This window comes from Onychomys torridus, chromosome 10 (genome assembly GCF_903995425.1).
Source record: "Onychomys torridus chromosome 10, mOncTor1.1, whole genome shotgun sequence".
Classification (NCBI taxonomy): domain Eukaryota; kingdom Metazoa; phylum Chordata; class Mammalia; order Rodentia; family Cricetidae; genus Onychomys; species Onychomys torridus.
The window spans coordinates 28,432,844-28,459,154 of record NC_050452.1 but is presented as its reverse complement, the minus strand read 5'-3'; the positions used below and the strand labels follow the sequence as shown (position 1 = coordinate 28,459,154).

Genomic DNA, 26,311 nt, shown 5'->3' with positions numbered 1-26,311 from the left:
ACCACCTGTGTTGGAAATACGGTATGAATAAAACAGATGAAGAGCCAGGCAATAAGCAGATCCACAAACTGTAAAAACAGTAACCAATGCTGTGGAGAAAAGATGAGTCGAGAAGAAGAAAACTGGGTGGGGGACCCAGAGAGCTGAGGCCTCATGAAAAGCTTCTGGAATGAGATTTTTCAGGGAGACCTGAAAGCTGGAGGAACTAGGGTGAGATGTAGAACCTCCAGTGCCATCCCCTCTCGTGCCTCTGTGGTCTTTCATTCTAGGAGGACCAGACTGACCTAGGAGGCCACTGCTAGTGCTTGTGCGAATCCACAGTCTGGTCAGGACTTAGCACTCAGAAAGCCAGTGGCCTGGTTAAGCAGGCACAAGGCCTGAGCTGGACCAATCAGACTTTTCTGAATCGTTCCTGTCTCTATACATTCTTTCCTGTTCTAGACATTGTACAATGTAGACACGAGACATGGATTCTTTTATTTATTTGTTTGTTTGTTTGTTTTTCGAGACAGGGTTTTTCTGTGTAGCTTTGTGCCTTTCCTGGAACTCGCTTTAGAGACCAGGAACTCGCTTTAGAGACCTCAAACTCACAGAGATCCGCCTGCCTCTGCCTCCTGAGTGCTGGGATCAAAGGCGTGCACCACCACCGCCCGGCTATGGATTCATTTTTTTTTTAAAGTAAAATGAAATTAAGTTAATCTAAAGATGAAACCCACTTACAGAGGAGGCTAGTGTAGAGGCAGTCACAGAGAAAGAGAGCTGAAACTGTATCTGGAGCCTATTTCTACTTTAACACTAGTGGTCTATTGTCTAAGCTGCCAATTGAGCTACAATTTCCTGTTATGTGCAGTTCAGGGAATCCTGACTGATAAATCGGAAACAGGCAGGAGAAAGAGAGGTTCTCAGCAGAGGAGACAGACATGAGCTTCCCTGAGTAGGGGTCAGGCATTTCTGGGGCTCAGGAAGACACTCCTGACCCAGCCTGAAAAGCATATACACGGTGACTTTCAAGTGTACTATCTAATGGGGAGGGTAGGTGCCATGGCTAATGGTGAACTCCAAGCATTATCCAGACAGGTCTAAACCCATGACCAGATAGTATCACTTAGCACCTCCTGATTGGGTTGAGAATGTGGTGGGCTCTGGGTCAGCCTACTTCTCTCTCTGTATGGGTGTGTAAGGGTGTGTGGGAGTATGTGGGTGCATTGTGGGTCACTGAATGCTCCTGGATGGCCCAGTATACTCTTGACCCTGGAGGAGCCCAGCTGCCCAATGACCCCCACAGACCAGTCTCCCAGCCTGAACATCCTGATGGTGCAGACCTGTGTCCACCACAAATGCCTAACTCACAGGTTTTGTCTTGGCCACAGTTGGTACAGGCTCAGGCATTGTAATGGCTCGGGGCTTCGGGACAGTCAGGTTGAATTCCCTGGGCTCCGTGACCTTGGCCTTGGTCTTCAAAGGAAGAGTTTGATCGGTTGGCACCCCCTCCAGCTGGTTGATTAGCTCCTGGACCTCTGGCTGCCATCTTGAAGGCAAAAGTGGAGAAGGCCCTAGAGTCACATCCTAAACAGGTCACCAAGAAGCTGGCCCTTGGGATGTGAAGGACCCTCAGTGCGTGGTTGTCCCTCAGGGTGAGGTCATGACGAACAGGTGACATTTCCTCACTAACTTGTAAGTGCAGTTTAGTCACACCTTCCAGCACATGCATTAAGTTTCCCTTTGTACAGATGAGGAAACTGAGGTACGGGATAGAGGAGCTGGGAGGCTGAAACACCCCCACTGTGGGGATGTGGAGCTCCCTAAGGACAAGCAGGAACTGGTAGGAAGCTAATACGAGCAGTGCATATGGCACTGATGGAGGTAGCTGGGAACAGGGAAAACAAGCTGGCAATAGGAAAGGAATATTCTGGAGAAGCACTATTGACAACAGGTGGAGGGAACTGTGGGTACTGGGTGGGGTAAGGGCCATATCCTCCTATGGGACATCCAACTGTCCTTGAGCTCAGCCTCAGGGTCCTGTGGAGCAGGGGCTTCAGAAGGATCCAGAGGTCTAGGAATTCCCCTTTGGCTCTCCATACCTTGAGTGGACCTACGCCATCATCACCATCCTGCTTGGTGTTACCACCTGCAGGGCTCATCAAGGGTGGATGCATGGCTTGAAAGAGGAAGTGAGGCTGCTGTGAGGGCTAACAGCAGAGGACTCTCCTAAGGCCACACCTGGACTGGACCTCCTGCTTCAGGGGAGGTGTGGGGAAGCAGCTGTAGGCGTGTGCTGAGGCTGGTCCCAAAGAGGGCTGGGAAGCCTGAGGTGAGTGTGGAAACAGCACACAGCTGTCCCCTTAGGTTTTTGTTTGTTTGTTTGTTTGTTTGTTTTTGTTTTGTTTTTTCAAGACAGGGTTTCTCTGCCTAGCTTTGCGCCTCTCCTGGATCTCGATCTGTACTCCAGGCTGGCCTTGAACTCACAGAGATCCATCCGCCTGTTCTTGCCTCCCAAGTGCTGGGATTAAAGGTGTGCGCCACCACCGCCCGGCCTCCCCTCAGATTTTGAAGTTTGTCCTAACAGTTGACAGTGGGAATCAGTTGGGCAGCAGAGCTCTCCTTGGCAAAAGAGAAGCTCGGAGGAACCCCATTACGGGGCCAAAGCCTTTGACACACATCTAACACATAAGCAGTCTGCTTGGGTCCAGCCTGTCTGCCTGTCCCCAGGAAGACCCGATGCTCTCCCAGCCCTCTCAGAGGGGAGGAGTCTAGGAGATCCACATTGCATCTTGCCATCCCTGCCCCAGTCATTGCATCTTGGGCCTCTCATCCTAACCTGGAACAGGATTTGGCCTCTCATAGAGCTTCCAGGAGCAGGGAGGAAAGGAGGAGCTCCGCTCCCGAGGCACCTGGATTTTCTGAGCCCCGGTGCCCTGCCCCGGCTGACCCACCTCATCAGAGGGTCTATCCAGTTCTCCTTCACGTGGGTCGTTTCGTAGATGAGGCTCCACTCATCCTTGATCCATGAGCACAGGTTCAAGGGGTTAAAGAAGAACCTGAGGAACTGAGGTAGAAAGCCCCTCAGCAGCTCAGCTGTGGCTCAACCACCACCCACTGATGCCCCAGCGCTCAGTACAGGGGCAGAACAGGCTGTGACATTCAGTTGTCACACCTACTGCAGAGGGCATCCATCCAGCTTCTAGGCCAGGAAGGCCCCTTGTTCCACTCCTGGGTAAGATGCTGCAGCGACACCTGGAGGATTGCCTGCCACTCACCCTGACCCATCCAGTGGGCTCTAATTCTGGGAGTGTAATCGTGCCATTTCTGTGTCCTGTACCCTTGCCACTATAGCATTGCAGGGGGGAGGGCTGGGAAAGCCCTCGGACCTGGGAAGGTGGGTTGTCAGTCAACCATTCACAGCGGGTGTCTGATCTCAGCCCTGAGATTGAGGCAGTCTCCAAACCCAATCAGAAGGGACCGCCAATGGGCTACATTTATGCCACTCACTGTCCTGATTGCAGGACCCAGGGACCACATGTCAGCGCCCAGGAGAGCTCTGCAGGGACACAAGACACACAGCTGGTACTTGGGAGCAGGAAATGTACTTGGGAGGCGACCCTGGAAGTGCGTGGCCAGCTGAGAGGACAATGGTGAACAAGGCTATGACCATTCAGGGCCTCTGGTCGCTGTTGCCTCCCAGTGTGACTGCTGTCCTCATCAACTCCACCCTCACCAGCCTCTAGCTTCCTTGTGGCCTGAAACCCTATTCCAAACAGAGGCCACCCTCTAGAGCAGCGTTTCTCAACCTGTGGGTCATGCCCCCTTTGGGGGTGGGGTCGAATGACCCTTTCACAGAGGTTGCCTAAGACTATCCTGCATATCAGTTATTTACATTACACCTCGCAACAGTAGCAAAACTACAGTTACGAAGTAGCAATGAAAATAAAGGGTCACAGCATTAGGAAGGTTGAGAACCAAGGTTCCAGAGCTTTCTACAGTTCCCCACTTGGCCACCTGTCCACTTTCATCACTTACCTCTGTGGCCTCTCACCTCCTCAGCCCTTGCCCATGGCCAGTGTCCTATCAGCCACTTCCTAATCTCTCAGCTGTCAGTCTTGACACCTGAACAGGAAGCTGGCCCCTGTGGCGGGACTCTGGGGTCCTCACTTCCTTGCCCAGTCCCACTGGGGTGCATCCTATCACTTTTTTTCCATTCTCCCATCCCTCCCCACACCCTCATACCAGCATCTCAGCAGGGTCAAGGCCACCGTTCTCACTGGGATGTGGCAGGACAGTGCTATTAGAGACCCTGCTAGAGTGGGGGATGGGGCTCCCTGTGGGTCTAAGAAAGCCCTCTGATTTGGGGAGCGGGCTAGAGAGATGGCTCACTAGTTAAGAGCATGTACTGCTCTTTATTTTTAAAAGGTTTATTTATTTATTTATCTATCTATCTATTTATTTATTTATTATGTACACAGAAGAGCTCCTTTTTTAAAAAAGATTTATTTATTTATTATGTACACAGAAGAGCTCCTTTTTAAAAAAAGATTTATTTATTTATTATGTACACAGAAGAGCTCCTTTTTTTTTTTTTTAAGATTTGTTTATTTATTTCTTATGTACACAGAAGAGGGTGCCAGATCTCATTACAGATGGTTATGAGCCACCATATGGGAATTGAACTCAGGACCTCTGGAAGAGCAGTTGGTGCTCTTAACCTCTGAGCCATCTCTCCAGCCCGCATGTACTGCTCTTACAAAAGACCAGAGTTCAGTTCCCAGCACCCAAGTCAGGTGGCTTACAGCTGCCCGTAACTCCAACTCCAGGGGCTCCAATGCTCTCCTCTGGACTCTGAGGGCACTGACGTGCACAGATTACACAGTGGTGACACATACATACAATTAAAAATAATAAAAATGGATCATTGGCGGGCATTGTGGCATATATCTTCAATGCCAGCAATTGGGAGGCAGAGGCAGGAGAATCTCTGTGAATTTAAGGCCAGCCTGGTCTATATATTGGATTCCAGACTAGCCAGGCTATAAGAAAAACTAGCCTTTGACCATCTGGAAGGTTCTTAGTGCATGAGTATGAGGCTCCCAGGTGCTAGGAAATCTACCTCTTCTACCTGTGGTCTTGGAGCAATGGGCAGCCTCCCCTGGGGAGGCTACAAATGAAAACTGCCTTCTGAGGAACCTGGGCCCGGGATGCTTTATAGCCATGTCACCCCTGACCACAGCGGCAGCAGCAGCTAAGACAGGCCACCCTGTTGTCAACAGCTAGATTCCATCTTTTCCTGGCCTCTTTCTAGAGCTCTGAGGCAGGCAGAGGGACCCTAATGGGACCAGAATCACCCAATGGGGCATGGAGTATGAAGTGGACAAGGGAAGGCCTTGTGCTGGTCACCATTCGACCTCTGCAGCTTTGGTCCGTTTAAAATCTGTCTACAGGTCCCTGGAGTTGTTTTGTTTTTTTTCCCCCCTTTGGACCCCAAATAAGCTAAGGAAGTATTCTAAAGCTGAGCTTTAGCCTTAGTCTTTTCTTTCTTTCTCTCTGTCCTCTCTCTCTTTTAACTATGAGACAGGGACTCAGGCTAGCCCTCCTATCTCAGCCTCCCAAGCTGTTGGGATTACAGGCCACAAGGCCTGTCTCCCATGTGGGTTTTGTGGGCTGGCTGTTGTCATGAGTCTCCAGAGCTCCCTAGGCTGGTCAGAGACCAGGTACTGGCCTGGGGGCACTGTGCATATCCTGGGAGTAGCATGTGATCTGCACCCCAAGCATCTGTTGAGTCAGCACTGTGGGACCCAGTGTAGGAGGCAAGGTGGATGTTTGCTCAATAGTCATTATGGATTCTAACATAAGGCAGCAAAAGGCTGAGCCAAGTACAGGTCATGCTGAGTGTAGAATTGGCCAGGGCCGTCCCAAAGCATCACTCAGAAGGTGCCATCAATTTTAACTTCTTTTGTCACAAAAATGACACCCTTGCGTAAGATAATTCTAATTGCTTATCCATCATGGGGTTTGTGCAGGTAGGAAATCCTGTCCTTTATAAACCAACCAAATAGCCAGACCTCCCTGAGACAGAAAACATTGTCCTATCCAGGGGTATCAGGTGGTATTAAGCAGAGAAAAGACGAACCTGCCAGTTACTCTAGCTAAAGGATGAAAAGTGGGGCTGATCAGATGCATATCTGGCCCTGGTTCTGGTCCCTCCTGATTGGTAGCCTCAATCATGGTCCTGTGGTGGGGGCAGGGGATCTCACCTTGCAAGTCTTGTCCACAGGCTGGGACTTGATGATGTTGCAGAAGAGCTGGAAGCCGAGCTCATCCAGCTGGAACATGGCCAGGTAGCAGATCACTGAGAAGAGAGAGAGCATGGTATGAGGAATGGCCAGCTGCCCTGCAGAGGGGCTCTGGGTGTAACCTTGGGAGAACTCTGCAGCTGCTGAGAGTCTTGCAGGCACCTTGTCCTGTCAGGGCACATAAGGACAGGCCCATATGGTAACTGCTACTTCATGCTCGGTGACTGTAGAACTAGCCACTTGGGGCTTTTAGTTTCCACACACATCACACTGCATTTGGTCAATTCTCAGAAATCCCAGGATTTCTCTGGGCAAAAGTGATATCATCTTTGGTTTTGTCGATTTTGTGAGCTGAGTCACTCCGAGCCTTTGGGGATGGAGGCTCCTCTGATGAGGCTGCTGGTTCTGCCTCTGAGCCGGGCAGTGAGGGTCAGGCCCAGCTTTGCACCTGGTGCCAGTCACCTGTCTCAGCCTACCAGTATGCTGTAGCCCATACCTCTCTACCTCCTGGGCCAGCATCAAGACCAACAGCAGCTCCTAGGGCTAGACCCCTCTCTGCTCTATGGTAGCACCAGCCAGTGGCCACAATAGTTACCATGTTCTGTGTTCTCAGAGTTGGCTCTCATATTTAATCTCTCCCTGGATGATCCAGACTAGTATATGCCTATTCTCTCCACAGGTGTCAGGGCTAGGGACACAAACAGACTATAAGAGGTATGTTATTTGGTCCAACCTTCCCTCAGGGGCATTCTCTTCCAGACAAGTGGCTGGGGGTCCAGAGGCTGCATGTATGTTCTCAAAATCCATGAAAAAATGTAGAAATGATAAACTATATCTAGCCTGGGCCACAGACTTACAGACACCTGCGAATCAACTGAGACAAAGAGAGCTAAGGCAGAAGAAGCAGGAGCTGCCTTCTGTGTCCTGAAGCCTGTCTGCTTGTTGGCCTCTCTCAAGTCAACCTGCCAAGGCTCTGTTCTAGCTTCCTCTCTAATCCCTGTCTGGAGTGGGCCTCACGGACATGTGGATAGTGGATATACGCACCCTCAAAGAGGCTGTAGTCAGCCCACAGGCAGAGCCGACCATCCCGTACATAGAAGGCGTCCACCACGATGGTCAGTAACTTCTGGTATTCAAGGCAGCCGGACAGAACCTCCAAAACAAAGGCAAGCTTCTGGGGGCTCAGAGCCTGGAAAAGAGAGCCGGGGGAGAGCTCTCGAGGACCAGGAGATCAAGGACAAAGGTAGGGGATAGACATTCCCATATGGCTGAAGAGAGGCCAGTTAGCTCAGTTCTCCTAGAGCAGTGGGCAATGACCACAGAGACTGGAAAGGCAAGACCCCCAGGGTGAGTCAGGATAAAGTGGTGCAAAGACAAAATAAACATGGAAGACAGTGAGACAATAAAACCACAGAAGGACAAGCATTAGGCAAATATTCGTCTATACGAGGACAGGCGAAGCCATAGAGATAGAAGAAGAATGGCCAGCAAGTGTCTGGGGAGGGGACGGGGAGCCAGGCAGCTGGTGTTTCTGGGGACAGAGTTTCAGGTCAGGAAGACCAGAGGGTTATGGAGATGGATGGAAGTGACGGGTAGCTACACAGTCCTGTGAGTGTGCTTTGTGCCCCTTGAAAGTAGTTAAAATGGTCAAAATTTATGTCATGTGCATTTTACCACAAATAACTTAAAAATGAATTCATACAAAGGCTTTCAAATGGAGAAATGAAACATCCAAAAGATTGCTGCATGACCAAGGGAAATCTGTGAGAGCCTGTCCAGAATAAAAAGCAGATGGGAGCTGCTAGGTAGTGGTAAGGATTCTGTTCCCTTAGCCAGGCATGGTGGAGCATACCTCTAATCCAGGCTGAGTTCAAGGCCATCTAGTCTACTTCAGTTCCAGGTCAGCCAGGGCTATTTAGGGGGACCCTGTCTTGAGGGGGGAGGGACTGAGAGAGAGAGTGAGAGATTGAGAGATAGATAGATAGATAGATAGATAGATAGACAGACAGACAGACAGATAGATAGCTAGAGATACTGACTCTAAATTTCTAAATTCTGTCCCTCTGGAGAGGGAGCTGGTCAGGCAGGGAGAGGCAGGGCTGACTTTTCTCACTCACCTTTTCAAACAGTTTGGTTTTGTGACCAGTGTCAAGACTTTCTATCACTGTGATTAAAAAAAAATCTGACAAAAACAGTTTACAGGGGGCTAGAGGAATGGCTTAGCAGTTCAGGGCATTGACTGCTCTTCCCAGGAACCAGAGTTCAAATCCCAGCAACCACATGCAGCTCACAACTGTCTGTAACTCCAAGACCCGACATTCTCACACAGACATACCTGCAGACAAAGCACCAATGCACATACAATGAAAGTAAATACACTTAAGAAAAAAGTTTACAGGTAGAAAAAAAATAATTTGGCTCATGGTCTCAGAGGCCATGGTCCACAGGTAGCTGGCCCCATTGCTTTCTGGCCCATAATAAAATAGAGATATGGCAGATCAGAGGGAAGCTCTTCATCATCTCATGGCGGCAGGAAGCAGAGGGGGCTGGGGTGGGCACAGGATATATCCTTCCAAGGCACCCTTTTTGTGACATGCTTCCTCAGGTTCTCACCCAGTTCCCACCAGCTCTGAATAATGCTATCACACTATGATTTCATCAGTGAAGCTGTCCGTTGACAAATTCAGAGCTCTTAGGATCCAATTACTCCCCAATTGCTCCACCTTTGAACACTGCACTGGGAGCAAGACCTTCAACACAGGAGCCTTTGGGGGACAATTCAGACCCAAACGATAATATGACCCGTGTGTGACATATGTTAATTGTTTTAAAAGGTAATTAATGTTTTCAAATTAAGGTCTGAAAAGTAATTAAGTTTCGATGGAGAAGGAAAATGAAGATATCTGCTGGTGCCAGCACAGCACCGAGAAACTTGGTGGGACACTGGCTGCTGAGCCTTTCCAGAAAGCAATTTGGAAAATAGGTTTCAGGAGCTTTATTTTCATGACCCTTTAACAGAGTAAGTGTGCTGCTGGGAATTAAGGAAGCCTTCCTGAACACAGAAAATGTTCATGTGCACACATCAGGGGAAGGGGTCTGGGCATCAATGAAAACAGGAACAAGGGTCCAACAGCAGGTGACCAATGGGTCAGACACCATTGCTCCATCCTGCAGACCAGTATGATGCAGCTATTAAAATGATGCCATGTTAAGATTTACAAGGGGATGACAAAATAGCACAACCCACAGTGAAACCATGGGCTATGACTTTGGTGGCCATAGAATGCATATCTGCCACTCCTCTCCGCTCCTCTGCACCCACACTTTTCTAACAACTTCAAAATTAGTAACAGCTTTCCCCAGCTGGCCAACCCTTTTAACAGAACCTGCCTCTGTCAAAGTACTTTCCAGAAAGGCTGCATCAAAAAACCTCAGAGCAGCCAGGCGGAGGTAGTGCACACCTTTAATCCTAGCACTTGGGAGACGGAAGCAGATGGATCTCTGAATTCGAGGATAGCCTGGTCTACAGAGTGAATTCCAGGATAGTCAAAGAAACCCTGTCTCAAAAACAATAAAACAAAACACACACACACACACACACACACACACACACACACACACACACACACACACAGAGTTTCCACAGTGTCCATTTAAGAAAAGTATCTCTTTTTTTTTTTTTTTTTCTTTTTTTAATGTGGAGCTGAGGATCGAACCCAGGGCTTTGCGCTTACTAGGCAAGCGCTCTACCACTGAGCTAAATCCCCCAACCCCGAAAAGTGTCTCTTTTACTGATTTTTTTGCAGCACTAGAGAGGAACTATTAAATGCACTCCACCGGAGCCACACATGCACACGAGTGAACACTGCTATCTCAATGCTTTGAGTCTTTAAATTACATGCAATAATTATTTTGTGTGTGCATGTATATGTGTGCATGTACACCTGTGTGTGGGCATACACGACATGGCATGCATGTGGAGGTCAGAAGACAACTTAGGAAATGGTTCTCTTCTTCCACCAAGTGTGTCCCAGGTATCAAACTCAGGTCATCAGGTTTGACACCATAAGCACCTTCACCCACTGAGCCATCTTGCCAGCCCTAGTTTGATTTTTTTTTCTTTCTTCAAGACAGGGTTTCTTTGTGTTGCTCTGTCTGTCCTGAAACTCACTATGTAGACAAAGATGTCCTTGAATTCACAGAGATCAGCCTGCCTCAGCCTCCCAAGTGCGAGGAGTAAAGGCGTGAGCCACCGCCGTCCGACTCAATTATTTTTATGTTGAAGGAATGAGAGGGTAGATAGAAGAGCCTGCAGGGCCCAGGACACATGCCAAGTCATGACTTGGTGTTCCTGTGTCATTTCTGGCCCTGTCCTTGCTTCCCAGCACTAGGAAGAGCCTGGAAAGGCATTCTTGAGCCAGCTTGTTAATAAAACACTAGCAGGAAAAACAGAATGTGTAAAGGGACATGCCTTACTTCTTCTTCCCTAAAACCTACAGCCACTAAGATGTGCCTGTTGTATGGACAGTGGCAGCCATGCCAGGAGGGGTCCCCTGCAGGGACAGCCCTGGAGGAACCGGGCTGCCCCCTACTCCTTCACCCTTCCCAAGACTCTCAACATAGGGTTCTAGGTGGAGTCCCAGGTTCCTTTTGGAACACATCTGGCTAAAATATATCTGCTGGCCTGTGGGGGACCTCGCCCACCTTTTCCCCCAGGGTACTCCTGAGGAGGGAGGAATAAGAGATTTAGACAGAAGGGCAGAGGGGAGAGAAACAGATAGAAACACAGGAAAGCCTTGGGAGGGCCTGGATTCTTATCCACTGGCCCAGAACTCTATTCCAAAGGGCTTTTTATAATAATGCCAGAGGACAGGACAAAAGACCTCCCCCTTGCTAGATACAGCCAAGCGTAAGACCCTTCCAAACACCTGGTACCCAGGCCTCTGGTCCAATCATCCTCTTAGGCAGTCTTGCTAGTAAAGCAAGCTCAGATCTCACTAGGAAACCTCTGTGGGCTCCCACACTGGCCACCATGGTTCTCAGCTCTGCTGCAATTCTTCTTGGCTTCTCAACCTTACCGTACATGAACACCTTGGGCTTGGGTCTCCATTATCCACAAGTACCCCAGTGACCTGGTCCAACTTCAGACTGAGAATATGCTGGCCCTAAAATGTCCTCTCACCAGCCTGAACCTCTCCCTACGCTCCAGAACCCTCCCCCTGGCTGTCTGCTTGGCCTCCTCACTTGGAGTCCAGCATTTGCTCACGCTAAGGGCTCTGCCATTGGCCTCCTGAGACTGACCCCCCCCTATCCCAGCACTTAATCTTCTGCCTGATATCCCAAGTGCCTTTCTGTTTACCCTCTTACCCTCCTTGATCTATCTGCCTTTAGTCCAGATACCTAGAGGCGTTAGAGCTCTGTTTCCCAGCTGATTCCAAATCCAGTCAGGTTGATGATGAAGGTTAACCATCACACCTCCTCTTCAAAGTTCCTCACAGTTTTTGGAGTCCAAGAGAATGATGCCAGCTCCTGTATGTGTTACAGGAATTGCTTCGTGTTGCTCCGTGTATGGCAGAGAAGTGGAGGTACCAGATATGCGTACAGAAACGAAACACAAGAGCTAGCCTTGCTTTCTAACATCCTACTCTCTTGCAAAGTTCAGAACAAGAACTCACTTGGGAAGACACATTCACTCTTAAGGGCTTCACCCCCAGGGACTGAAACATCTCTCCCTACATCATCTTTAAACACTGTGGTCCCGAGAAATTCAGCTTCAGCATGAGGTTTGATGAGGAAACCACCTTTACACCATAGCAAAACTTCTGTATTAATATGTGCAACGTAGTTTCACGTATATCCTTTTTACATAATTTTACCTATTATTTACTAGATGCAAGCCAAGCCTTCTGGCAAGTCCTTAGAGAGAACCAAATCCTACTCTCTGCTCCAGCCCTGAGACTGGCATTGAAGGGAGACTCTTATTGAACACCATTTTGAGCCATAGTAAACACATTTTCTGTCTAACATTTTCTAACTTGCTTTTTTCTCCCTCCCTCCCTCCCTCCCTCCCTCCCTCCCTCCCTCCCTTCCTCCTTTTATGATTTTTTGAGACAGGGTTTCTCTGTGTAGCCTTGGCTGTCCTGGAACTCATTCTGTAGTCCAGGTTGGCCTCAAACTCATAGAGATTGACCTGCCTCTGCCTTCCGAGTGCTGGGATTAAAGGTGTGAGCCACCACCGCCCAGCTATTTTTAAAACAATTTTATTTTATGTGTATGTGTGTTTTGCTTGCATGTACGTCAGTACACCATGTTCATGCATGCAGTACCTACTATGGAGGCCATAAGAGGGCATCAGATCCCCTGGAACTGAAGTTATAGATGGTTGTGAGCTGCCATATGGGTGTTGAGAATTGAATTTGGGCAGTCAGTGCCCTTAACCACTGAACCATCTCTCTCCAGTCCCTTCTCACCTAAACTCTTGTATAAGCTCCATTAACTTTTCCCTTTCTCTTCTGGCTGCATAACCCAGAGCTTTTTGGCTGCCTATGCTTTTCCTGTTAGTCCTGCTCTGCAGGATTTTTTTGTGCTCATTCCCACTTGTCCACAGTACAGGCTCTGCTCTGACCTTTTTCTGCTCACATTTAACCTCCCCATGGGCCAGTCACACAGGCTGAGTAGCCAGGTCTGAAGGTTAAGCTCACAGACCTTGCTTGGCTTCCTGTCGACACACTCTCAGTCCAGATAAACCTTAGGCTCTTGGGGTCTCATCTTGGTAGGTCCCTCTGCCCAGGGATCCCTATCCTGCTTCTGGGATCTGCTGCTCCTCAGTCAGACTCTTCCTCACTGCTTGGCTACCTAGCTTGCCTTTGGAGCCCATGTTGCCCTCTCCTTTGTCCCTAGTCCCAAGTGAATTCCTGAGTACCTACGCATAGCCTGTTCTTGCCGGGCAAGGGGCTTCTGAGCACAGCAAAAGCCAAGGCGGGACCCAGGGACTAATGTGTCAGTGACTTAATGCTTGCTCCAAAGGGTTGGTAACTGATTAGGAGTGGGGACAGAAGCCACAGGCTAGACCTCCAGAACTGCCTGGGACATCACAGGTTAGTGGATGGGATCCCTTTTCCCTTTCCCCTTCCCCGAGGCCCAAGTCAAGTCAGCCCAGGTGAACCCAGGCTACTGCAGCTGGGTCCACGCTCTGTGCTGCCGGCCGTAACCTAGTTTCATCTACTTCAGACAGCGCATCCAAATAAGGATATGTCCACAGTAAGAAGAGCCTAGGGCTGCCATGCACTTAGGGTATGTAGTCCACCCACCACATGCACTGCCCTGAAGTCTCCGTCAGCCTCTGCCTAGTGATCTAGGGGTTGTGTAATTTTCTAGCAGGTGGCGTTGCCAGCCTTGACCTGACAGTCCGTACATCAGCAAGTTTCTGACAGCTGGAGATGAAAGTGTGTTGTTCAAACTGGGTCAGCACCTAGGGCCCCGATCCACCTCGGCTTCAGAGGAACTTTGGCAGAACCTGAAAGGACCAACATCTGAAGCAGGAGCTCTGCATCTCTGCCTGAGGTGAAGATCAGCTTCCGGGGTACATCAGCTCCATCCACTGCTGCCAGCTCGCTGGGTGGCGTCAGAGTGCTAGGCGTCTTATGGAAAGGCACACAGATGGTCACACGATTTTCCAAGTGACAACTGGGACTCATTTACCATTAATCTATTGGTTGTTAATGGGAAAAGTGCCTCACACTAATTGTGAGACCTAGAACTTAGTTTTCTGTCGTGGTCATCAGAAATAATGACACTGACTTCTCTCTGCCTCGCTCGAAAGAAAGGGCCCTTCTTCTATCAAGGCCCTGAAAGACTTAGCAGCCAGGGAGCAGGCTGGGTGTTCCAAGTGGGTGGGTGGGTGGGGAGTGGCAAGGAGAGTGGGAGGAACAAATGGGCTGTTCAAAAAGCACCAGGGAGGCGTGGACGTGAGGACAGGCGGGAGAACCAGGAGGGCACAAGGGAGCTGAGGGGCCCTGCAGGGAGGCTAACTTCTGTGTCATATCTGTGGGGAGATCAGGAAAGGGTGTCAGAGAGGCAAGACGGAGCTTTTGCAGTGAATAGGACAGGGGCTATACCAGGGCTGAGGTGGGGTTTGGGGGCAGGTGCATACCTCACCTGGGCCAGGAAGGGACACAGCTCTTGATGACTGAGCTTGGGCTGCTGAGATGAGCTGTTTGTGGGAGCTCATGGGAACAGAGAGGACATAAGTACTCTAGACTGTGCTATTAGACAGATGTGCTACTTACCACTGGATGCAAGAGGCTAGGGTCAGGGAGAGAGGTCTGTGCTGGATGGAGGAACTGGACCTATTAGCAGGTGGGGTGACTTCTGAGTGCCCTGACAAGGAGAAGCTAGAGCCTCTGGGGGAAGGGGACTCGGAGCAGGTAGTGTCCAGAGAGCCGATCAGAATGTTGCAGTGCTTGTGTACGGGATGACAACCTGGGCAGAGTCTAGAGTTGCCAATAGAGAGAGTGGCAAGTCTGCTGTGGGGAGGGGCGTGCTTTGGAGATTTAGTCATCTAAAGTTCACTTGGAAGAGTAGCTGCCACCGTGACAGGCTCAGGGTGAACATTCCAGTGCACAAAAGTACACAGAGAAACCTGTCTCGAAGAAACCCAATAAATAAATAAATAAGCCGGGTGGCGGTGGTGGTGGTGGTGGTGGTGGTGGTGGTGGTGGTGCACGCCTTTAATCCCAGCACTCGGGAGGCAGAGGCAAGCGGATCTCTCTGAGTTCAGAGCCCAGCCTGGACTACCAATTGAGTTCCAGAAAAAGGTGCAAAGCTGCACAGAGAAACCCTGCCTCGAAAAAACAAAAAATAAATAAAAATAAAAAAACAAAAATAAAATTTTCCCCCAGCCTCAGGTGTGTGTAGCAACGCTCAAAGACAGAAGTGGGGCTGAAGGGAGGTGGGGCAAGCACTAGGTGGAGGCACTTAGGGCCCAGACTCTACTGGAGTCCTCGTTAGCTAAGCACAATCCACCAGGAACTGCGCCCCCAGGCAAGTCCCTGCCTCCCTCACTGATGCTGTCTACATAGTTGCAGCCTTTCCTGTGTGGGGGACTGTAGCTGCCTCTCATAAGGCACCATGGGGGTTTTGTAGCTATAGGGAGAGCCAGGTCTGACGTGCATTCTGGATGCTGGGGGCCCTCTCGTGGCAAAGGGGTGCCTACGGAAGGAAGGACCACCAGCCTTCTGATACATTGCCTTGACGTATACTTCTTCCCACAGGAAGAACTGGACCTCACGCTGTGTGCTGGAAAGTGAAATGCCAGGTGACACCCGTCACTGATGTGGTCTCCCAAGGGACCCAGTGGCTCCCCTGACCCTCCCTACCTGCTGTAAGGAGGTAGATGCCGTCTCCAGGAACTGCTCAGGATTGTCCTTCTCGGGCTTAAATTTGTCAAGTTGCTCTATTACAATCTCAATACATTTTCCATAATAGGCCATCTTTTAAGCAGAGTCCTAAAACAAAACAACACAGGTCCCATTACTCACAACCTCTGAGTTGCCAGTTTAGCTGTTGGTTGAAGTAGTTGCAGGACTCTTACCCACACCAACTGGAAGTTGGTAAGGGTTCTGGGATTAAACAGCAAGGATTTTGGAGGTAGGGGTTTGGGCTCAGGTAAGCTCAAACTCACTACTTGGTTAGTTCATCTCAGGCCTCTGCGGCCCAAGTGAGCTGTTTGCCTTGGTGAGCCCACTACAGGTCACCACTTAGCCCTAGCCTCCTCTCTCTCTGCCCTACACCCAGGGTTTCAAGGCCGCTACCAAAGCCCCAAAGCCATGCTGTGGGTGGGGTGACCCCCCTGAGGGGCTCGGGTCAGAAAGCAGGCTTCTGAACATCCCTCAGCCCAGCCGGAAGGGTGGCTAGTTCTCAGTAGGCTCTGCCCACAGCAGGTGACAGAATTACAGAAGGCTGTGGAGTTCTCATGCTGTGTCATGTGAATGGCGGGACCTATGCTCACACATACAATAAATGGAAATAATACGAAACATCCAATTAAAAGGAGAAATAGGTATAATGGAGAGAGAGAGCTGAGCACTAGCATGCAGTCACCCCTTTGTGTTTACGAATTGTGGATGTCATGTGACCAGCTGCCTCAAGCTGCCGCTGCCTTGACTTCCCCACCATGGAGGGCTAAATCTGGAACTGTAAGATAAAATAAACCTTTTCTCCCTGAAGTTACTTTTCTCAGTGTTTCTTCTTTCTTTTTCTTTTTGGTTTTTTTTTTTTTATTTTTTTATTTTTTTTTGTTTTTTTTTAAAGACAGGGTTTCTCTGTGTACCCCTGGCTGTCCTGAAACTGACTCAGTAGACCAGGCTAGCCTCAAATACACAGAGATCCGCCTGCCTCTGCCTCCCGAGTGCTGGGACTCAAGGTGTGCATCACTGCGTCCAGCTGCTTTTGTTAGTATTTCATCATAGTAACAGGAAAAGAAACTAAGGTCCTCAGTGTGACGGCCAGGCCCAGCAGCTGATTTTTAAAATTAGGGAGCTGTTCTAAGTGGTCAAAATACCAATGAATGAGAATTTAAGAAAGACAGAAGAGAAAGACAACAGGGACATGCTCAGAATGTCAGAATGGAAGGATGTATCTTTCCAGAAGGGCAAGGCCTCTGAGGCTTCTGCAGGAGAACTCATAAAGTCTGAGTAGGGTACCCCAAATGCTTCCAGCAGAGATCAGGATTGCCAAGCAGCCTCCTGCGTGCGCCAGCACTCTAGGATCCAGAGGGTCACCTGTCAAAGGTTCTGCTTGACCCCTGAACAAGTCCAGAGAGCAACAGATATGGGTCTGGGGAGCTGAACTCAAGGGAGTGTGGTTGTGGAGGAGATGCAGGCGGCTCCAGTGTAACAGGTTAGTGGGTGGCAAGTCAAGGAAGCCAGAGGAAGAGAATGAGGTTCCCCTGCTGTCTTTGGGGGGCAGGGGAGCCTCTCTGTGGTGCTGCCTAGGACACATCACTGAGTAGTTAGGGGGAAAGGCTGGATGACCAGTTCACTGAGGCCCAGAGTCCCCATGTAACCTGGCTGCATTCTGGGTCAGTACTACCACAACTAGGGCCTGACAGTGCTGCCAACACAAAGGTAGCACCAGTCTCTCTGAGAATGATCTCATGGAGTCTGGAAACTGCTTCAAAGCCCTGGGACCAGGACCAGGTTCTTGGGACACAATAAGGAGGCTCTATGGGCACCGAGGGGAAGCATAGCTAGGACTCCATCCCTGCTCAGCCCATGATGACAGGCACCAGGGCAACCTTTTCTCATGCCTAGAAACCTACAGGGCCATCTCATGGTAGATTCCTTATGGGTCAATGGGATCTTGATAAGAGGGGCAGGAGGAGACAGTAGCCAGATTCAATCTATCACTCACAGATCCACACCTGCCAAGATGCAGCCAGGTATGGTGTTGGGTATGGTGACAGGTTGGAAGCCTGTCTCCCTGGAGATTGTCCACTAAAACCCACCCTATAAGGAGCATCTACTGTTGGAGAGCCTACCAAGGAGAAAGGCTTTGAGGGCTTCTTGGGTCCTCTGCCTCTCTGGTCACTCAAGTCACTTCTAGAGAGCTTCCCGGTGAGACTTGAGTGCTCAGAGGAGGCTGAGCCACGGCTTCTGGGAACCACCGCCCACTCTGCTCCCATTCCATGATGCACGCTGAATGAGCAATAGATGGGCTTCATGCCCAGTGGCCATTTCACCCTCTGTGGATATGGCTTCCTCTCTTTGGGAGGGACAGAACACACCAGACACTCAGCTCTGCCAACATGGGTAGATTTAAGCAATTGTCACCCAAGAGGCCAGGAGGCACTTCTCTGGGACATTACTTCATGGAGTGGGAGACATGTGGCTTCCCCTCTGGCTTTGTTGAGGGTGCTCTGTGATAAGTGAGCCTGGGGACCTGGTGTTTATCGAAAGGGCTGGAGCCAGAGCCTCTCCCTGAGGCCACATCTGCTAGGCAGTGCCCTGGAGGTCTGTTCCTGTCCTGGCTCTACCCCTTGGCTGGTTAGTCCTGTAAGCCTGGATGCCATTGGCCATGCAAGACCTTTGCCCTCTTTCTCTGGAACAGCTCTTGGGGGCCCTTTGTTTCACTCTGGATCTCTCCTAAGTGGAAAACAATCTCAGACACTCCAAGAATCTTGGCTCAAGGCAGCTCCGTGGGTGTGGGGGAGGTCCTTTCTCTTCGTGTGTGTGTGTGTGTGTGTGTGTGTGTGTGTGTGTGTGTGTGTGTGTGTTTGGGAGTGGGGGGATGTCTGTACTCCTGGAAGCATTATTTCCCAACTTCTCCAACTCCTAGTTACTAGTGTCCTGGTGACAAACGGTGTTGCCTGCTGTCAGGTAGCTCTGGAGAGAACATTAGTTCTGAAAAGATAGCCATCTCTCCAGTTTTCAGTTTGTGCCCCAGAAAAACCCAATTTTTCTCAGCCAAGTGCAACTTGTGGACAAAAGACATGTACTGATTCACAGCAAGTGCTGGCTCTCACTGCGCATGCGCGCATGCGTCCTAAAGTGTCAGAAGTCACCCTGTTCGTGATGGGGTACAGGCTGCGGACTCCTCCTGTGTCAGTTATTTGTGTTCATGAAATCCTTTCCCCCTGGCCTCACAAACAAGATACAGGATGTGTTTAGGTGAAGCCTTAAATCCATTCACTTGACCTCTCAGCCTGACCCCTCCCATTGCACCAAAACTGAGCTCATGTTCCTGAGAGTGTTGGGTGGGGTGGGAACAGCGGTGGGCTCTAGGCCTTTGACCCTGGCTGCTGTGGGCAGAGTGGAGAGGTGAGGTCTCAGGAGTCTATTCCCAAGTTCTCAGTTGCTGTGGGACCTAGAGGGGGTCTCCTCAGCATGTCACAAAGCCCTTTACAGTCCAAAAGTCACAGCCTAGGGCTCCTCCTCCTTCACAAGGGGTCTTTGCATATGGCTCCTTGTTCTTCCCTTAAGTTAGGTGATCTCGTTACATCTGAGTTACATGCTGACACACTGAGACCTGCCTTCTTTGCCTGAGATTCCTTTCTGGAAACTTTCTCTGACAGCAACAAAACATTCATTAAGCCTTGGCGAGCTTGGTGAGCAGGGCCCTGTCTCTCACCCAAACCTGGCCTCAGCTGAGAGTGAACTGTGAAGATGAATGCAGAAATATAAGAAGGTTTAAGTACACTAACACAGGCTCCTCATCTAATCTGAAAGACACAGGTGGCCGGGATAGAACCAACTGGAAGATTGTACTGACTGAACCTAGGGCTTTCATCAGGCTAGGTTTTTGTCAATGAGCTTCATGCAGAGATTTGGCTCCACAGTCGAGGAACAGGAAGTCCCCATTAACTTCGTTAAACAGAATGTCTTTTATTCTTTTAGTTTCACACATGTAGACAATGTGTTTTGACTATATCCATTCCCACACAATGACTTTGTAAATCATCTGCTTTTTTTCCCCTTTTGTTTTTTTAACCTTGGAGCTGAGGACCGAACCCAGGGCCTTGCGCTCACCAGGTAAGCATTCTACCACTGAGCTAAATCCCCAACCCCTCCTTTTGGTTTTTTTCCAAGACAGGGTTTCTCTGTGTAGCTTTAGAGCCTGTCCTGGAACTGACTCTGTAGACCTGGCTGGCCTTGAACTCACAGAGATCCACCTGTGTGGATTTAATCTCGAGTACCTGGATTAAAGGCGTGTGCCACCACTGCCCGGCAATCATCTGCTTTTCTAAACCTCTACTTACATGGGCCCTTTATACAATAAACTTCAATTTTATTGTCTCATTTAATTGGGGGATAGATGCTGTAATAGTATTTTCTAAAGAAGTAAGAACAGCTGGGCAGTGGTGGCACATGTCTTTAATCCTGGTACTCAGGAGGCAGAGTCAGGCAGATCTCTGTGAGTTCGAGGTCAGCCTGGTCTACAGAGGCACCAAAAACTACACAGAGAAACCCTGTCTTGAAATACCAAAAAAAAAAAAAAAAAAAAAGAAAAAAAGAAAGAAAGAAAGAAAGAAATAAAATAAATAAGAACAAAATCCAGGTTGAAAGTAAAAGTTTGGAATGGAGAAGCTAGTTCCCTAACCCCAAAGAATTTTCTTTCTGTGTGAACCTGAGGCCTGGTCTTAAAAGCCTCCCTGGTGAAGAGGTGAAATAAAGTAGAACAGCATATACACACACATTCCAGGACTCAGTAAAGAATATAGGCAGGCAAAGAATTTATAAAAACTTGGTGTTGGGAGCTGGAGAGATGGCTCAGAGGTTAAGAGCACTGGCTGCTCTTCCAGAGGTCCTGAGTTCAATTCCCAGGAACCACATGGTGGCTCACAACCATCTATAGTGAGATCTGGCGCCCTCTTCTGGCGAGTAGGCAAACACGCAAGCAGAACACTGTACATAATAAATTGAGTGCTGGGAGACAGGGGTTAAGAGCACTGACTGTTCTTCCAAAGGACCAGGGTTCTTCTACTCCCAGCACCCACATGGCAGCTCAGAGTTGTCTGTGACTCCAGTTCCAGAGGACCCAACACCCATGGCAAAACACCAATGCATATAAAATAAAAATTAAAAAAAAAAATCTTAAAAAAAAAAAGACTCAGTGTTAAGAGTGTTAGGGGTGGGGCTCAGCCGGACAGCAGGGCCTAAAAGACACCATGCCTTGGATTCCACTCAGCACTAAGGAAAACAAAACACAAACCCAATTGCCTGGAAACAATGCTGAAGAATGAGTTTTCTTTCTCTGGCGTATTCAAGGTGCAGAAGGAGCTTGACAAATTACCACATTGCATGCACAGTTAGGAAAACAGAGGGTGGACGCATCCTATTGCTCAGGTCATCTTCCCCGTAGTTGTCAGCCCAGGATCTCCTGCCCATTGAATGCTCCTGCCCACAATTAAGATGGGTGGGTCTTTCTACGTTTGTTAAGGTAATCAAGATTATGCACCTACCTACCCACCCACCCAGGCAGGTATGTCCAGAGGTCTCTCAGGTGGTCTAGATCCTGTCGACAACACTAACCATCATTAGATACTCTGATTTTCCTTTTTCTGCAAGTTTCCAATCTAGAGGGCTGAAGTCTGGGCAGAACTTATGTGGATGGAACTTATGTGCCAGGGAGCAAGGACTGCTTCCTGCTTCTCTACTGTGGAGCCTCTATCTCTGCAGAAAAGGTGGGTCAAATGCCCTTGATCGTCCTGAGTCGAGGATGAGTGAAGGAATCAATCCAAACCCTCCCGAATCCAGAGTGGAGCTTAGTAGAAGAACACAGGATGAATGTGTGAAAGAACCAGACTGGAGGTGGAGAGGGAGCTCTTGGGAGCCTAGCCTGCCTCTAACCATCCAGCCTGAGCCCTCTGCTCTCGAGGGGTGGAGGGGGCCTTCAGGAACCTACACACCCACCTGTGGCAAAAAGCAGGTGCAATGTGAGCGCAGGTGGGTATGAGGGAAAGGATCTGTGGATTCTGAATCCCCTCTGAAATTCACCTATGACTTGAGCAAAACAATCAGGTCTATGGGTAGGAAACAGGCACAGGCTCAGTCAGCTCTGAGCACCTTACCATTACTATTTCGGATTCATTTTTTAGTGTTATTTTTCCTTGTTTAATTTTGTGTTGGGAAGATGCTCTTGATATGTTGCAGAGGCTGGCCTTGCACTCTCCAGCCTCCTCTCTCTGCTTCCTTGGTGCTGGGATAACACGCCCACATACCCACACCCAGATTCAGTGTTATTTTAAAAGTTTGTGTATTTACTCTGAGTGCTACAGATGGAACCCGGCCCCTCTCATGCACTAGGAGGTTAGCTGGCTACCGAGCCACATGCCGAGTGCCTCAGCATTTAGTTTATAGGTGGAAACAGATTTGGTTCCTAAGAGGATTGATTTCCTTTCTATGTGGCCCTTTAACTCCCTTCTCTCATCAGGGCTCAGGTCTGTCCCTTGAGGTGATCTGGAAGGCAGGCTGAAGCAAAGTGAAGTAAAGGAGGTGAGGAGGGTTTATTTCTATCAGATACAAACCAGCTCCTTAGCCATGAGATCCCAAATGTACGTTAATGAAAATATGCTCTTTTCCCATGACTAAAGCCGCTCTGCTAAGTGTGGCTACCAAGTCATTCTCTGTGGCTTTCTTTCCTTCTGAGCAACAAATCCCGACTCTTCCTTGGGCCTATTGCTGCCCAAGTGGACGATGACACTTCCCCAGAAGCTGGCTCTGAGAAGTACTAGGGAACAAACTTCGGGATTGTTGGGCAGAAAGGGAGGTGCATTCCCTTTTTTCTCTTTTCCTGGAGGTTCGTGGGCTCGGGCTGGCAGCCAGAAAAGCTGGTTCCCCCACTGTCCCTCCAGGATTACCTCTTCACAGACCTCTTGTATGGAAACAGAAATAATCTGTTGTTGCCTGTAGTTAAGCCTGATCCTGATATACCCACCTTCCTGGCGTCAGCCTCTATATCCTGGCTACAACTTCCAACTATGCAGCGCAGAAACAGGGCTTCTGGACAGCAACAGCCCTAGGCTTTGGAGTTGGCTAATGATGCACAGACCTCAGATAATTCATTAGTCCACTTATTACCGGACATGAATTGGTGCTCAAAGTTTCCACTTGGAAAAGATGGTGGTTTGGGGAGGGGCAGCTTTTATTTTTCTTTTTAAAAATTGTATTTATTTTTATGTGTGCATTTGTATGCGGAGGCCAGAGGACATCTTTCACTGTCATTCTTCTGGAACCGTCTGCCTTGTTCTTTGAGACAGAGTCTCCCACTAGCTAGGCACTCACCCACTAGACTAGATTGTCTGACTAGGGAGCCCCAGGGATCCACCTTCTCTGCCTCTGAAGTGCTGGGATTCCAAATGTTTGTCACCATGCCTGGCCTTTTTTTTTTTTTTTTCTTTTAAGATTTATTTATCTTACATGTATGTGTGTTTGCCTGCATGTATGTAAGTGCACCACAAGGATGCAGTGTCCACGAAGGTCAGAAAAGAGGTGTGGTTCCTTGGAACTGGAGTTACATTAAGTTGTGAGCAGTCATGTAGGTTCTAGGAGCTGGATCTGGATCCTTGGCAAGAGCACCCAGTGCTCTGTACACGGAGCCATATCTCCAGCCCCATGCCTAGCTTTTTTCTGTGGGTTCTGGTAGACTCACAAACAAGGCAAATAAATGCTTTACTGGCTGAGCTATCTCTCTAGCCCCAGAGGCAGCTTTTATGATGGGAGAGCACACAACTGTGGACATGGGGATTCTAAGCTGATCTGTTAGTTGTACAAATAGTGAAGAACAGGCAAACAGGTCTGAACCCCAGCCCAGCAGTTAGGCTGAAGAAAAAAATGGCTGTTTCTAAAAACATGTGGCTACCCGAAATTACCCAGGAATGGGTGGAAGGAATAAGTGGTGGGCCATAAGGCTGAGCAGGTCCAGAGCTGAGGGGCAGAAGAGGATGTATACACTGTATCAGTCAAGAGGCAGTCAGCTGGGTCAATTATTGCTAACATTAAGAAAGAGAGATGAGAGATGAGACCCCCGCCCCATTGGATGTAGCAGCTCCGAGATCAAGGACGACTTTGGTAGTGTTTCGGAGGAGTGGCTGGGAGTGTGTTCAAGAAAGAACAGGTGGGAAGGAATTGGAGACAGGAGGCACCTCCAGAGGTGTTTGCTTTTTAGTGCAGGAGAGATTGGGTGGCAGGTATAGGGAAGCGGGAAAATCAATCAGAATCCACAACACAAGAGGAGCACCTCTTCTGGGGCTGGAGGGCTGGACTCCCATTGAATTTAATGAAATGGAGAGGTCAGAGTCCAGGGACAGGAGTTGTGTGCTGGGTTGGAGGTAAGCCCACTCATTTCAGACTAGCGGGAGAGGTGGCTCTGGGTGGAGGTGAGGGGAAAGAAAAAAAAAAATTGTTGGGGGGCAGGTGCACCTGGGGGCTCTTGGGATCTACTGCCTATGGCAAATGCTCTTCGCTGTGCATGGGAACCTTAGGTGGGATCACATGTTCTCAGCTGAATTCTTGGCACGTAATAAATTTTCAGGTTTTTGGCTAGGTTTGTGTTTGTGTGTTTACAAATCCCAGTTTAGGCACTGCTAGGGAGGTAGTGCATCACGAGTAAAGTTGTCTTTAAAAAAAAACAACTACTGTTTGTTGTGACGATTAAAGGGGAGGTGGTGGAAAGCACCCTACCTTTAATCTGGGAGGTGGGAAGATGAGCGCAAAGGTAGCTTGCTAAAAATCAGAAAATAGGAAGCAAAGATTTGAGAACTGAAGAAAACGAGTTAGTGAGAAGATGTGAGGATGGGATGCGCCTGGCTCCCTACGGCAGCCCCTCACCCTCACCTGCCCGCCTACCTGCGGGCCGCCTGGCCTCCACAGGCCTCCACCTGCCCCAGTGTTGTCTCTCCAGGCGCCGCGGGCCAGAGCCCTCACCGGCCAGCGCCCGCACCCGCAGCTCGCCAGGGCGTCGTTTAGGCGTCGTCACCTAGCAACACCACGCAGGCCCTGTCCGCGATGGGCGTCGGGACCTGTAGTTCGGAGCCGCCCTCCCCGGGTGCGCGTCCCGGGCGGGGTGCGGCGTGGTGCTAGGCGCGGATTGGCCGCCTCACCCGGCCCGCCCCACCCTCCACTCGCGGCGGGCCGGGGGCTTGTGGCGCCTTCGGCGCATGTGCGGCTGTGACCGGCGGAGGCGCGGGGTGCCAGCAATCCGCGAGGCGCCGCGCGCCCAGTGCTCGCGCCTTTCCGCGCGCCCGCCCGCCCGCGGGTTTGGGTCGGTCGCGCGCCGCTCGCTGAGCATCCTTCCGGCCGCGCACCTGCCCCGCGCACCTGCCGCCAGCTGCTCTGCGCTCGGCTCGGTGCTCACGATCCGCGTGCTCTGGCCGGTCCCGGCCCTGCCTGCGTGTCCTCCCCGTGCCTCAGCCGGGCCCGGGCTCAGCGCTGCGGAGGGCGAGGGCAGCCCGGAGCGCGGCCCGGGCCGGTGCGGCGATGATGAACAGGTTCCGAAAGTGGTTATACAAACCCAAGGTGAGTGGCTCCAGTTGCGGACCATGCCCCCGCGTCGCGCTTTTCCCCTTCCAGTTCCTGTACCCTGCAGGTCCCTCCTTGGTGAGACACCCCAGTTTCCCTGGCCCTATGTGAATTCCCCTCTCCGGTTCCTGCGATGCCCCTTCCCTGCATTCTGCTACTTGGACAGACCGTGTACCAGGCGCGCACTGACTGCTCTTTCCTAATAAACCCAGTACCAAACGGGGCTCTTTCTTTCCGGCCTGGGTGTATTATCATGTCCCCTCTCCCTTCCCGTCTTGATACTAGATGGGCCCCAGCTCGCACTCAGTGGTCCCAGCCTGGGTGCTCAGAGCTCCTACTTCTTTTGGTTACCCCTTGCCGCACCGCAGATGCCCCTTCATCTTTTCCGCACCACAATTATTCTGGCCTAGGATAGTGGGCCTCCCACCCTCCCTTCACTTGTGAACCAACCTTCTCCCCACTCCCCTTTCTCCAGTCCCAAGGCTTTGGTCAGACCCTTTCTTCTTGTGTCTTTAGAGGGTCCTCACGCCGCGGTTTGGTCTTCCCAAACCGGACTGATTCGACCTCAGTCCACTTGGCATCCCTATCCTGATACTGTACCCACCGGCACCCTTTTGGATCTTGGACCAGTCCTCCGCCCGGTCGCCGGGTGAGGCTCCTGGAGCCTGCAGCCTCTGCGGGCCGGAGGTGAGATTCGCCAGCCGGCGCCTCTCTTGGCTCCACCGGGTCGGGTCCGGGCGGCGCGCCCCGCGCCTCGGCAGCTGCGCCAGTCGCACTGCGGGCGCTGCGTCCCCGCCGCCTGCCTAGGGCTCGCGGCCGGAGCAAGACCCGGTGCGCTCTGCTCCAGGCCGGGAGGTGCAAAGCTGAGATCCAGCAAAGGTCCAGGACGCACCCGCAGCGTCTAAAGCTGCGTGTTGGCAGCCCGCAGAGCCAGAGGACGCCAACGCTGGAGGGCTTCAGGGGGTCACGACCTGGGTGGGGTCACTGCAAAGACCAAGGGCGGGAGCAGTG

General features: G+C 50.4%; 2 protein-coding genes across 4 annotated transcripts in view; one reads left to right on the top strand and one right to left on the bottom strand.

Moving 5' to 3' along the window:
* The window catches only part of Cfap99 (cilia and flagella associated protein 99), a 45,154-nt gene extending 20,453 nt beyond the window's left edge, over positions 1-24,701 (bottom strand). The window contains exons 1-6 of the mRNA XM_036200458.1: positions 24,629-24,701; positions 15,662-15,790; positions 7,329-7,473; positions 6,246-6,340; positions 2,934-3,046; positions 1,351-1,528 (exon numbers count right to left, since the gene is read on the bottom strand). Coding sequence (XP_036056351.1) covers positions 1,351-1,528; positions 2,934-3,046; positions 6,246-6,340; positions 7,329-7,473; positions 15,662-15,775 — 645 coding nt within the window. The 5' untranslated portion in view covers positions 15,776-15,790; positions 24,629-24,701. The remainder of the gene's footprint in view (positions 1-1,350; positions 1,529-2,933; positions 3,047-6,245; positions 6,341-7,328; positions 7,474-15,661; positions 15,791-24,628) is intronic.
* Positions 24,702-25,025: 324 nt separating this feature from the next.
* Positions 25,026-26,311, top strand: part of Zfyve28 (zinc finger FYVE-type containing 28) — a 105,193-nt gene continuing 103,907 nt past the window's right edge. Inside the window, exon 1 of one of the 3 annotated variants that reach the window (XR_004946040.1) lies at positions 25,026-25,297. Coding sequence is in view for 1 of the 3 variants with exons in the window: in XM_036200455.1 (XP_036056348.1) it covers positions 25,259-25,297 (39 nt within the window). In the remaining 2 variants the exon portion in view is untranslated. Of the gene's footprint in view, positions 25,298-25,893; positions 25,988-26,311 lie in introns of those variants that run through there. The other 2 variants (XM_036200455.1, XM_036200457.1) reach the window with 2 other exon arrangements.